Below are 14,300 nucleotides of genomic sequence, written 5' to 3' on the forward strand. Positions count from 1 at the left end.
TTATTCTGTATTTGTCTCATATACAAATACAGAATAAAAATGCACATACAAATAAAATATTACATAACATTTGCTACAAGTACACAAACAGCTTGCTCACTCTCACCAAGTAGTCAGGTGGCGCCATCTGATGGTGAAACTGGTGTAATTCACCAGAAAACACATTTTGGTTCTTTTGCACTTCATTGCAGTTGTGATGTGCTTGTGGTGTTTGTGCAAATTCTATATGTATAACTTTGATCAGCTAGTAGAACCAGTGTGTGAGTTCATATTCACAAATGAGCAGTTCGTGCCATAGTGTGTGGCTGCATCGCCTGTGAATCCAGTCTTTGAGCTGTCTTACCTTTACATCGGGGTCTCTGCTGGTGCCGAAGTGAGCCACGATCAGATCCACTGCAGTGTTCACGGCTTTCACCAGAGCTGACGAGACAAACAGAGCAAAGCGTCTGTAAGTTCATCTTTTTATTTCTGTGTTATTGTGGCAACAGTCACATGGCAGTCGTCTGTGTGCTATTTTACAAAATCCCCGCAGGAAGGTGAGGTACCAATATAATAATGAGTCTGAGCTCCAAATCTGCACTGTTAGATTTGCTACAGGAGTAAAGTTGTCTTCTAGGGATTTGACTCACATCAGTCTGAAAACAAGACAAACGTTCAAAGATACGAGTCACAAAACGCTGACAAAGAGTGCAATTCAACTCCTACTGAGCAAAAAGCTTTTTAGCCTTACTTTGAAGGTAAAGCAAATCTTTGTGTCCTAGTTCATCTGTGAAATTGATTTTTATGAAAGTAAGGTGAAAGGGCTTAATCAGTCTGTTCAGCACTCACTGTGGCTGCTGCTCCCTACAGCTGTGTAAACCTGCATTATCTGGTAGGAGGATGATCTCCTCTCTCACTGCTGTGGCCTCGGATAACTCGGTGAGATCCACTTCATTTAGGGTGATTTGATTCTGTCTGCGCTGCAGTATCACTGCCCAAAAAGCTTTTACAGCTCACAGGTTGTCAGTAAAAAAATGAAGGTGTCATCCTGCTTTTACATATTAGGAAGGACTAAAGTTGAGTGGAAAACAGCATCTAAACAGGAACAGTGATGCCTTTTTTAACTGAAGAGCCAAATAATGTCTGAATTACCTTCTAATGGACTTTTATGCCTTTGTGATTTTTTCCTTGTATTTAAAGATCCATGAAAATTGTAGGGGGCAATTCGTGTTAATGCAAACACGTTACTCCTTGTAACTATTTAAGACTTGTGTTGTAGAAAAGCAAAGTGCAGAGGTGAAATTTGATGTTTTGTGTTTGTATTTTGGCTTGGATGGAGCACTCTGTATGTACACTGTTTCTGGAGGTTTTAAGCTCTTCTTTAAGTGTACCTAATTAATGCTTAGACCAGCAGCAGCTTTTGTTAGTGTGAAAAACAGTCAGATCCCTGAATCAGACTCGTATTCAGTTACCAGACAAGGAAAAGCAAAAAAGAAGAACAGTGCACTTTCGTATGAAAGACTTAAGGGAGCTTGAATTTAGTGTGAACTCTCCTAACAAATTGATTAATTCTGTATCGCTCACAGTTGGTAATATTTATAAATGTTGGGAGATCCCTGCAGCCTGTAAGCCCAGAGGCACAACAATAACACCATCACACTTTCTTAGAATAAAGACCCGCTTGTTGGTGTGTGTGGAGAACGGTAAGCAGTAACCGTAAACCTAACCATAACATAATTATAACCCTGACATTAAAACCACATTTTGAGTCAGAAAATTTCCTTCAAACTGGTGGGGACTGGGGTTTTGGTCCCCACAAGTATAGTAAACTTCCAATTTTTGGGCTCCACAAAGATAGGAATACACACATATAGGCACGCACACACACACACAGAGCCCCCACCTCTCTTCTGCGTCAGGTCAACAGAGATGTGAGACTGCGAGGACGAGCACAAAGAGGAGGAGGTGGAGGCATCCGGGGAGAGGCAGAATTCCTCAGGCGGCTTCTCTGTCAGGGAAAAGTAGTCGGACAGGAAGTCGCTGTAGCTCTGCTGCAGCTTAGCTGATTGGCCCACTGCTGAGACACACACAAAGTCACTATTAGAGGCATTGCGGTAAGGAGCACACTTATATGAGCCTACTAATACTAGTACTTAAAATATCTGAGTCTATTTTTTAAATATTTGATATTCTTGCAGGTCTCAACAGTGCCAACAGATTTTTGAGCACCATTGAGTCGTCCCAGCTTGTGGCCAGAGGGGACCGAAGGGAAATCAAAAACATTGCGTCTGGCAGGTCGCGGCCCCAATCCAGCAGAAGCATGGCACCCCGAGACCCTCTCCACTCCCAGAGGGTTTCGACGGCGGTACTCCCTCCATTTGAGAGCCTGAGGAGAGAGGTGGTGTGCTGTTGTGGGAGGGGAGGTGTTAGGGTTGCGATAAAGGGGTCGGATTAGGGTTTGTTGATGAGACAGATGGAAATGATACGCAGGAACAAAGCAGATGAAGATGGGCGTGTGGAAAAGGTGAAGGGAGGACAGGAAAACGTTTAAGTTCATGCATGAAGGGAGAGAAGAAAGAGAAAAAGAACAGTAAGAATCTACAGGAGCTTCTTTTTAACAGTAAATCAACACAGAACTTTAATTCAATGCAGATTTTATAAACCAACTGCATCAGGACAAAACCTGCTGAGCGATTCTGTAACGAAGGGCTGACAGTTAAAAGAAAGAAAACGTAAAGGCATGAGAGACGACAAAAGGAAGATGGCCTCAGTCACAAAGTGAAAGCAAAGTGTGAACAGTGAAAAAATCCAGCAGAAAACCCTGACTCTGTTCATCTATTTTAAAACAGCATTTTCTCATCAGCGATTTAATGAATAGTTTTTAACGGAAACGTGAGATTTATTTATGGGCGTACCATTATGCGTCCTGGATGCGTGCCCTTTGTTTCCCTCCTCGTGCTTTGCAGAGTCGAGGCAGCCCAGTGGGCTCAGAGTGTCACTGTGAAGTGCTGGTAAGCCGGACAGCCCTCCACGGCGGAAACAGTGTCCCTGCACTGCTGGCAGCATTGGTGGCACCGCCCCTCTCTTCAGCCCCAGTGATGGAGGAGGAGTAGGGGGTAACGGCGCTGATGCCCCCGCCTGTTTTATTGTGGGCGGGGTCTGCAGGGGGCCGAGGCCGGCTGAAAGGGGGCAGGAGAGGCTGTGCGTTGGCTTAGGGCTGGGGGTGCAGGTGGAGCAGGTCCCAGAGCTGGGTGCTCCCTGGAGGCGGACCGGGGAGTAACTCCCAAGAGGCGAAGGCCTAACCGATCCAGGAGGAGGAGCCGTTGTGATGAGAGAACCCTGGAGGCTGTGGACTTTCTCAGCTGCGTCGTCGCTGTCCTCCCCGACTGGACCTCCAGACCCAGACCCTGAGCCCAAGCTGGAGCGGGCCTGCATGCTAGAGATGTAGCCTGTGAGCAGGGGCGCCAGGGGCTTGGGCTGGGGGGCTTTAGCTGCAAACTGGTGGTGGAAGGTAAAGGGCTGGATGGGAAGGGTCGTGGGCCGCTGGTCCTTACTGTAGCGGACCACTGCTGAGCGGCTGTCTGCAGAACTGGAGAGACCACCTAGAAGAGCCCAAACACAAACTGGTTAGTTCTAGTTTGCCACAAGTTTAACAGTACAACGCCGCCGCCCCCGCCCCGCTCTGACAGCAACAACAAACAAAGATATAAAAAAGTCCTGACTCAAAACTGCAACTGAGGACTGTTAATGTACTGAATATATCCAGGAGTGTCATTATGTGTGTCTGTGGGTGTGCGCGCTTCACCGTTAATCCAGCCTGCTTCATATTTGTCGACTGTGTTGTCGAGTAAATGCGGTGCCAAGTTTTAGGTATTTTGATGGAATGCTTTTCATGTTTTTGTGCCTACTGTCTTTCCTCGGGGCAGACTAAAAGCTCTTCTTGTTAGATTATCACAGCTACCAGCAGCTCTCTGTCAACTCCCTGCATGTGAGACGTTCAGGGGACATATTTGAAATGCAGAAACACAACCCTAACCCCGTCCACAAGTGAAGCCGTTCTTTTGCTGTGCATTACTCTGTAGCATTTGCAATAATGAGCTGTCAGTGCTGCAGCTGCATAGCTAAGTGTTTAATGTGTTTACCAAGATGTCACATGTCACAAATGCATCTTTTACTCCCATTTATATTCTCTTTGACCTCTTCTCTCAAAGCTGAGACAAGCTGACCTCAGTACTGGCCAAATGTGTGTTGCAAATATTTATTTTCACTGTGGATTCCCTTTTGCTGATTATTTGATTTCTCGGTTAATAATTTAGGAAATAAAATAAGATTAGACTCCTCCAAATTCCTCACACTTTCCAATCAACAGGCCAAAGCTAAAAGTCAATAAATTTATAAAGATTCAAACACCACACATATTCACAGCTCAGATACTCAAACCAATAAATAAATAAATGAAATAAAATCAGTACAGGCCGGTGTAGAAACTCATGAACCTGCAGCTCATCGCAGCTCAAAACTGCACAAACAGAAAGGTTAGAAGTGAAACCACAACACACAGCAGAAAACTGCCCAGTCATAAAGCTCAACCGCTCTTATCACAGATAACCACACTGCTATTCACAGGCCCACATGCCCACACACACTCACTCAGACAGACACACAAAGACAAACACACACACGCAGACTAAACCTGGGAATGTCAGGAGACACAGCAGCGAGGAGAAGCCTTTGTCTGCAGTGTGTGTTTGTGTGTGTGCTCCTAGATCCAGTGCACTGGGTGACAGACAGTGACGTGTGACGTCAGCGGGGTTGCGCAAGCTGTTTGTCGCCCAAAGGCCGGCCCACCGTTGCCACCTGACCCGAGTGCAGTAGCTGTTTCTCAGCCACAGAGGGCGACAACAAGCTGCTGTGGAAACCGGGAGGAAGGGAGGGCGGAGTGAAAGGAATACACACCCAGCAGGACTCAGCTCCCACTGGGATGGAGAAGAGAAGCCCTCATTCTCTGACTCTGGATCTGCTCTGTCATCCTTCTAATTGGACTCATTTCTTTTCTCGCTAACTCGCCTCTCCCAACTTCATTCTTCTTCTTCCTCTCTGCCTGTTTTTCTCTTCAGCTCTTCTCCTGTTTCACAGATGAATCCATTAGACAGCCGAAGCTTTTCCTTTGCAGCTCTCTGCTTTATGTTAGCATCATTAGTGAGCAAGCTGTCTCCCAGAGGCTTTTACTGAAGCCTGTACTGTACGCTGCGGTGAAACAACACAGCTGACTGAAGTGAAGTCTAATGAATAATATATGTGCTGAGATTCTGCACAGCCTTTCATTACAGCCTTAAATGATCACGGCCTGATAATACCCTCAAGTAAAGACAATATTCATTATTGTGGCTTAGCTGTAACGTAACAGAAAAATCAGCTGTTAGATGATCTTTCAGTGTTGAATGCTCTAATGTAAAAATGTAGCACTTTACAAAACAGCTCAGGAAAAAGCTGACAAATGTAAGTTTCGTCAGGTTATTCCTGTCATCTCAACACGCTGATGTTTTGGTCTTGTGGTCTTCAGCAGACCTGTGATGACTCTGGTTTAACACCACAGGAGCGCCCCAGAATATCTGAGAGTCTTGTTTTCTCAAAAAAAAAAAAAACGCCCAAAAAACACTCCAAACTCAAAGGTAATCGACCTAAAGAAAACCAGCAAATGATAAAAAATTTTTAAAAAAAAGTTTAAAAGCAAATAAAGTTGAAGTGCGGCCCACAGGCTGGTTGTAGCACGCCGTATATTTTCATGTTATATTATGAAAACCCAGAGAGCATTTCTCTTTAATTCCAAGAAGCCTTGTTAAATACTCAGCCGAAGGCAGAAGTCTGTTTGTAATTATTAAAAGATCATACAAGTCCAAATTAAAAAGATTTTTTTATGTTCCTCAAATGACGTTCGGATGACCCAGTTTTCCACTAGCACTTGAATGCAGCATACATTTGTGAATCTGTGTGAAAAGTGCCTCAAAACTGCGCATGCACAAACGAAAGCTCATCATTTAACAATCAAACCTCAAACGTTTGTGCATCAGTGATCATTACTTCAGGTACTGATCACTGAAGGTTTCCAAATATGTTTTTGCAACGTGTCTTCAAACGTGTGTAGATCAGAGCACATATTTGTGAATACTCACAATTACCCACAAATCACACACACATCTGTGACACATTTGAGGCTGAGTTCTCTCCGTACGCCAGCCGGTCTACAACTATAAAAGGCGACAGCTGGAGCTTCCTGGGATATCACTCTCCAGTGCACGCACTCTTTACCCTCCCTGGTCTTATTCCACAGGAATCCCAAGCATGTGTTTGTGTATTTACCTAAGCAGACAAACAGCGAGCAGCTGAGACTGAGCTGACGATGGTCACTGTTCTTATATGTACAGAAACTGATGGGTTAGTGACTTAATTCATAGAAATAAGTTATCTTGCACAGTTGGACTGTTTAAAAGTACCTGAAACCCTAATGAGGCATCAGAGAAGGAGTTAGTGGCTGAAAACTTTCTGATTTTACTTAAATCCATCCATCCACCTCAGTCCAACACTGTATTTGTGCTACTCTTTGACAGTAATCTTTACTTTAACATTAAATTACCAAGTACACACAGTTCTCTAATGCACAGCCTATCCATTTAGTGTACAGTACTGTACAAAAGTCTTGGCCCATCCCTCATTTTACTTTTTTTGCTTCCAAGGACACTTGTGATCTTTTAAAATGAGCATTAGCTCTCTGGGCTTTCTGCAGGTATTTTTCTTTGGACATTCCACTTCTTTTACTCTAATTTTCAGTTAGTTTTGATTTAGATGTTTTTTGTTTTGTTTTGTTTGTTAAGCTACTTAATGCTCATCTATGAATCATTCAAGCCTGAACCAGTGTTGTGCCTACATATAACAGCCATCCTGGCAAAGAAACCATATGTGATTGTATATTTAGTCACTTTATTGCAGAGGGCTGGTGTGACAGCAGAGGACGTTAGGTGTAGGATGATCTGTTGTGGCGATCCCTAAAAGGAGCAGCTGAAAGAAGAAAAACCTTTAAGCACTTTGTTACTAACAGCCTGTTGCAAACACACATCATTTGACCACATTTCTCAGTTCAATCTAAAAAAATGTCAAAGTTGACACAGTCTGACAAAATAGTATTTTGCACCAACAAGCTGATTCCCAAAAAGTTATTAGCTCTGAGAAACTGGTATGTGGCGTGTCTTTACACAATCTGAAGAAACTGGACAAGAAGAGGACAAAAAAAGAAGAAGTGGCAGGCCTACAAGAAACTATCTGCAGCAGACGAACAGCATCTGAAAATCATGTCCTCAAGAAATAGGAAATAAATCCAGCAAAAACCCGAAACAGGACCTGAGAGATGCATCTGGCCCTTGAGCCCCGATCCATCTACTGTTCACTGAAGCCTCATCAGAAATGGTCTCAGTGAAAGGATGGCTGTCAAGAAGCCATTCTTAAGGAAGGCAAACTGGAAGAAAAGGCTGAGGTAAGAACTGGACTGAAAACCAGTGGCAACAAGTCGTATGGACCCAAAGTTTAAAGGGCAGTGCAAAGCATACCTGGAGAGAAAACCACAAAATAGAACACTGGCAGTCATTGATTGGACCGGACGTCAACATTATTGAAGCAGTGTCACGACAGAACAGAGCAAAAAACAGCCGACATCCAAAGAAAAGCTTCGAATGTCCTTCAAGAAGCTTGGAGAGCTACTCCTGAACAATCTTGCCCGAGAGAGAATAAACATGCTCATACCAAATATTGACTTTCAAGCTTGTTAGAATTGTACAAACTCTATTTTTGCCTTGATGCTGTATTTCCATGTATCTTATATCTGCACCTGTTTCCCTTTATCCCAGCAAAATATACACGAATGAGTGTTGGCTGAAAACTTTTCCATAGTGCGATATGTTAACGGCTTTACTCTCCTTTATTTTCATTCACAGATGCAGATGTTTCACTTGTTTCAACTTCAAATGATTTCTGTCCAACTAATTGTACAGTACAGAGTGCTTTCATTGATTCCAAATTCATCTTTTTTAAAAATTCCTGAATCTGCAAGAATTACACCTAAAACTCCATGTGTACTTGTACCAACCAGCATACTGTGCTAAACACATCCAAATTAAGCAGAATTGATCTGTTTCAGGCACAAACAAAGGCAAAACAGGATTGTGCGGGAATACACTGACATCTTGCTTAGTCATAAGTGACTAAGGTTGGCTGAGAAGGTGATGTGTGTACCATTTCAAGTTCAACAAGCCAAAAAACACTTGACACCAGTAGAAACTCCTCAGTCAGATTCCTCACGTCCCTTAATTCTGGAAAATAATCCAGTGCTACAGATGGAGGTTTGTGTTGAGGCTTCTGAGAATAACTGATCTGTTAAGCCAAATTAAAGGGAGCTGAAAGGCATCACATTCAAACACAAACTTCATTAGAAGTTTCAGAAATATAACTGATTGAGAGCGATGACACTATCTACGAGCGCTTGTTTTTGGAAGGATGGCACAAACATGCACGGATATGCAAATATACAAGCCACACACACACGCACACACACACACACAGCTCAGCAAGCTGATGCAGAGCTCTGTGGGGGGCGGGTGTTTCACTGCATCTTTCTCTCCTCTCACCTGTTTGTTATTCTGAGCACGCTTGGCCCACTTCAACCCCTCATTCCATCTAAAGCAGAGCGCGCGCACACACACACACACACACACACACACACACACACACACACACACACACACACGCACACGCACACACAGGACATCTCATAATCTCAATAACCCTAAACCTAACCATAACCTAATTGCAACCCTGACAACACCTTTGAGCCTCAAAAATGCCTTTAAACCCCATAAGTGACTGTTGTTTCCCCACAAGTATAGTAAGATGCCAATTTTCTGTCCTCAGAAAGATGTCTTGCAAATATGCACACACACACACACTAAGGCATCAGCCTGCTTGTTCAGGGGCGTAATCTTACACCCAAAAAGTGAAAAAACACGACCAAACAAAATGCCTGTCCACACCTGAGGGACATTACCTCAACATTTGTTCACATTTGATGATCTGCTGTTTAAAGTAAGTCTATAAAGTATGTAAAAATGTCAGCATATTTATAATTGAATGAAAGGTTTTAACCGTTTCTGATTTTTAAAACAACTACTTTCTTCTTTCTTTCTTTCCCTTATAATGAACTCACAGTCAGGGCTTGATCACATGAGTCATACCTTCGTGATGCTGCTATTGGCTCAGGGTGCAGGGGGAACTTCCCAAACATGTTGCGTTTATATGTCATTATTGCATGACATCAGCTTTTATCAAACCAAATACTTTCCACCGGAGTTTGCAGAGCCCAGATTAGTTAAAAGGAAACAATGTATCTGACTTCCATTCATTAGGTAGACAGAAGGAGAACAAATGAATGCTAATGTGCTCGAGGCGGATATGTAGATGGGAAATTCTCTAAATGTAAAAACTGTCAGTTTAAGCTCTTCTGTCCCTTTGCATCCTAAATGAATGAATAAATAAATGAGTTTTACACTGTTGTTGTGCAGTGTAAGAGGTGGTGTACCTTCTGCCTTGGCCCGGGTTTCTCTCCCCCCTTCCAGGTGTCGCTCTATGCTGCCTTGACTGTAACATCTGGTAAAGGGTACAGGCGACAGGGCCTGACTGTCAGCCTCGACACGCTGCTCCAGGATCGGAGAAAAGTCCACTGAGGAGTGCGAGTGAGAGGAGACAGCGTCTGAAGCAGCCTTCACCGAGGGCGATCCACCCGCTCCTCCATTTTTCCGTTTGCTTCTAGCGATCTCTGCGAAGGAGGTGACCCTCGGAGGAGGAGGTGGGGTCGCGGCAGCGCCCTCGCTGAGCCGGACGGGGCAGCTCAGCATCCGCTCCAGTGAGCCGAGCCGTGGAGACGGAGACTTGTCCAGGTTGCGATCGTAGCTGCGAGAACGTGGACGGCTTCCTGCAGATGCTCCAATAACGCCCCGACCAGACAGAGGAGGAGAAATGTTGACATAAACCTGGCCTTCAATCACAGGACCAGCTTTAGCTCCACTAGCTCCCTGCTGATTCTTCTTCTCCTCATCCTCATCATTGTCATTATCACCATCATCACCATCCTGCTGAATAAAGAGGAATATGAAAAGAAAAGACTGAAAGTTAAACTTTTTCCAAGAGATTATAAAATAAAACACATTACTAGCTGTGGTTAAGAGGTCAAATTAAAAAAAAAACCAAAGGCTTAAACTGAGTAATCCAGATTTGCTTTGACACAGTGGCAGTGGCACCGTTACCGACTGATATTAATACCCTTCAGCTCTACATAAGTGCTAAAATAATCCTCAGACATGAGCAGATAACCGCAGACGGTGGCTAGTGTCTAAAACGAGCCAGTGCCAGACTAACACCAGTGTTATGGTTATTTAAAGTTCAGGGTTATTCTCACTGTTACAGTTTAATTTACAGTTTAGGAGCTCTTTATGTTTCTTCTCCCCATTTTTTCTTTTATGTTGAGTCAGATGTAATTTCTGTCTCTGTTGTTGATTTGGTCTTGCTTCACTGACGGAGACTCGATTCAATTCAATTTAGTTTTATTTACATAGCACCAAATAACAACAACAGTCACCTCGAGGTGTTTTATATTGTAAGTTCAAACCCTTTACAACCCCAACAATGACCCCCTATGAACAAGCACTTCACAACTCCTGAGGGGAGAGAGACAATTAATAAACATTACATCATAATCACTTGTTTGTGTAAAGTAATTAAAATGAAAGGATTAAATAAAATGATTAAAATTTATTTAACTAAAAACATTAAACACAGATTCACTGGAGGATAAATCAAATCATTCGACTTGGATTATAGATTCTTTATCATCATAAATCCTTATTCACAGTTAAGTGCTGTGATAAATACTGCAGTTATTCAGCAGTAAATCAGTGTATTTACGTTTACACATAATAAATAGGAAAACAAAACTGATCATATTCGATTATAATCATATTATATCAAATGGAACCCAATATGACATTTTAGTTTTGTCAGTGTTACAATTTTACATCACAAAATATCTGATGAACTTTGACCCTTTAGCCACACTTCTAGTGGACTGCATTTCCACTCTCGTGTGGACCTTTGCATGCACTGTATCCTGAAATGGATTAGAAACTGTTAAAACTACAGAAGCCGGATTCTCCACTCACCCTAGATGTCTCTCCCTCTTCATCCTCTTCCTCCACTCCTTCCTGGTGAGCTTGCTGCCTGAAGAGGAAGTACTCACTCGGCTGAGTCGGGGTGGGGCTGCCTTTGCTGTGTTCGTCTGAGCAACTGTGAACCGAGGAGCCCGCGGGACTCGGGGACGACTGCGATGAAAGGTCGCACGTGACCAGTTTGTAGTAGTTCTGGGTGGCGACGACCAGTCGTGCCTGACTCTGGAGACAAGAAGCGAGGTCGCCAGAGGACCCTGCGTGAGGAGGGTGGTAGGAGTTGCAGTTGGCATCGAGGTCAAGAGCCCCCTGGTGCTCCACTGAGCAGGAACAGGTGGAGGAAGAGGACAGGCGTGGTTCACGGATGAGAGGGAATGTGTTTCCAAGTTGTTGAGATAGGGGAGGTTCGGTTGGAGAAGTGTGAAGGTCCAAATAGAAAGCCCCTCCAGTTGAGTCTCGGTTTCCTGGTAGGTCGGAAGCAGATGAGGTGCAGGAGTGGTCGGTGGAGCTGTTGAGGTTGGTGGGACCAGAGACTGGTGGCTTCTCTGGGACGCTGTTGTTCATCTTGTTGTAGATGGCACTGAAGTTGACAAGCACACCATCGGAGCTGTTGCAGGAGGAGTCGCTGCCGTAGCCTTGCTGGCACTCTAAGAATGGCTCGGAGAACGCCTCGGGGAAGTGCCGAGGGTAATTCTGGGAGAGAGTACAGCAGGAGCAGTGCTGGGTGGAAGAGCTGGAAGAGTAGGAGCCTGTCTTGCTGCTTCTCCCACACCTCATCGGATGATCTTCGTCTTCTTCGTCATCATCACCCCAATCTTGATCTCCGCAGTCCATCGACATGTTGGAGCCACTGCTTCCATGGCGCCGTTGACTGGCAAGTTCCAAAATGTCGAGGTCTTCTAGGTGGTTAGAAAGATCCGAGGCGCCACCTCTCAGGGACGCCCCACTACTTCCTCCCACTGAGCTGTGAAGGAGGAAGGGCTGGGAAGCAAAGGCAAGGTCATGCAAATGGAAGGAAGTCAAACCGTCATCGAGAGCAGAGTGAGCGTCACTGTGAAGGTGAAAGGAAGAGTCTTCAAGGTAACCACTGAGGTTGTCACCGTCATCTTCCTCCCCTTCGTCATCCTCGTCCTCTTCGGTATTCAGCAGAAAAGGATTGTGACGGAATGGATTCCTGTTCCTCGGTTTGGTTCTGGGTAATGTGTGCGCTGTAATCAGCTGGTCCTCCGAATTGCTCGAGGCAAATGATGAATCATCGCTGGCTGTGCTGCCGCCTCTCCCGCCACCCTTTCTTTCTCTTCCTCCATTGTGGGAGGACCAGGAGCCACTAGAGGTCTGGATCAGGCTGCTGTAGAGGAGAGCTTCTCTCTGGAGGACGTCTCTCTCCGGAAGGGAAGTGGTGCGACTCAAGCCCAGGTTCTCTGGTGGGCTAAAAGGGTTGGTCCTCTTCATTGAGCTCCCGCAGCCACCCTGCCGCCTACTCGACACCTGACAGTGCACCAGGGGAATGTGATGCACAATCAGCGTCTCACCAGACAGTTTAGGAGGGCTGTCCATGGCCTATGAGGAGCGAGGGAGGGACTGGGGCTGCAGCAGCTGAGCGAGGCCCTGTACGGGTGAGGGGGGAGGCTGAAACGAGGTGTGTTGGCAGTTGTATTCACACTCTGTTTGCTGGGCCTCTCTCTGCAGGGCAGCCAGGGATTTGGAAGGAGAGGTCAGGGAAGTCTACACCATGGTCAGAGTGATACATCTGGAAAACACAAAGACACAGAGACAAAAGAAGTTAGGAAAGCAGACACACACACACACACACGCACGCGCACACACACACACACACACACACACGGGTTGAGGCTACAAGGTTGTAAAAAAAGTCAGTGAAACAGAGTGAAACGGTGTTAGATAAAATCATAACGCTTACTAGACCACAAACAACCTTTTTTTTCCAGCTCATATTTTGTTTTATTGGTGTCCGGTGTCCATGTTAAACACGGGACATCAGAGCAGAGTTTTTCAGTTAGTAGGTAGCATCATAGAGGCAGTTAGTCCACCAAGTCCTGGTACCCTATGTACCGCAGCCAGCTGCATGCTTTTTAATAGCAGCTCCACCAATACTATGGTGATATTCTGTCCTCATATCTGACACCATCAGATGTCCACGGACAATCTGCCCAGGTATAATGTGATAAATCAACTTCTATTCCAAAGAGGTTTCTTCTTTCTTGAGCAATTTCTTGGCTGAATGATTGAGATAAAATTAAAACCACAGCAATGAGCTTTCAGTTTTTGAGTAAAACAAACTGTTAAAATGTCCCTTCAGGCAGATACCTTTCAGTGTCTTGAGGCACAAATCTTCTCCTGCCCTTCACAAACTGCATTTCAGTACTCTCAGATTAATGAATAAATAAACTACATATGGTTTTCTTAGCTGAACACTTAGCCCTTACTGTTAGTGCGTTGTTACATCTTGCACAGAAGTTTAAAAATAAAATCACATATTTCTGTAAAGTTACCATACAGTATTTACAGTATACCATAATACTGGTATACCATACAATATAAGTACAGTTAAAGTATCGAATGGCTTAAACCACAGGATAACGCACAGTCATTTCAAAAAAACTATTCCTATGAAGGAGCATCATTGCCTTGTAAAACCACCGATCAGCTGACCTTAAAGTCCCAAAACCAATCCCTGTAAAGCCCCTCCAGGGAAAGCAATAACAGACCAGTTTTCCTTCGGTCACTGGTCACTTTTCAAAGCAAACAAGAGTCTTTATGAACTCCTCGGAACTGAAAAACTTTAGGTTCTGTGTTTACTTTTAGCCTTTAATGGAAGTACCCACCCAGCAACAGGAACATCTTAACACAGCTAACAGGGCTCACATACCTGAGGTCATATTATCTTGAGATGAGGAGTGTGTTTATTTGTTCTCAAGCCACTTTTCTTCTAGTAAAGTGTGGCCTAAACACACCTAGCTTCTTTTTTTGTTGCTAGCTTAACTAATGTTACACATGAGAAAAATAAAGGACATAATGTAAGAACACAGTCTGCTGCAT

At 44.3% G+C, this 14,300-nt stretch overlaps 1 protein-coding gene across 5 annotated transcripts in view; it reads right to left on the bottom strand.

Annotated features, from left to right (window-relative positions):
• The window catches only part of rusc2 (RUN and SH3 domain containing 2), a 41,460-nt gene that overhangs the window by 7,464 nt on the left and 19,696 nt on the right, over nt 1-14,300 (bottom strand). For 2 of the 5 annotated variants that reach the window (XM_063490053.1, XM_063490055.1), the window contains exons 2-7: nt 11,238-12,990; nt 9,602-10,154; nt 2,895-3,581; nt 2,209-2,385; nt 1,883-2,056; nt 344-420 (exon numbers count right to left, since the gene is read on the bottom strand). In XM_063490053.1, coding sequence (XP_063346123.1) covers nt 344-420; nt 1,883-2,056; nt 2,209-2,385; nt 2,895-3,581; nt 9,602-10,154; nt 11,238-12,797 — 3,228 coding nt within the window. In that variant the 5' untranslated portion in view covers nt 12,798-12,990. The remainder of the gene's footprint in view (nt 1-343; nt 421-1,882; nt 2,057-2,208; nt 2,386-2,894; nt 3,582-9,601; nt 10,155-11,237; nt 12,991-14,300) is intronic. The other 3 variants (XM_063490056.1, XM_063490057.1, XM_063490058.1) reach the window with 3 other exon arrangements.

Source organism: Pelmatolapia mariae, linkage group LG12 (genome assembly GCF_036321145.2).
Source record: "Pelmatolapia mariae isolate MD_Pm_ZW linkage group LG12, Pm_UMD_F_2, whole genome shotgun sequence".
Taxonomy (NCBI): domain Eukaryota; kingdom Metazoa; phylum Chordata; class Actinopteri; order Cichliformes; family Cichlidae; genus Pelmatolapia; species Pelmatolapia mariae.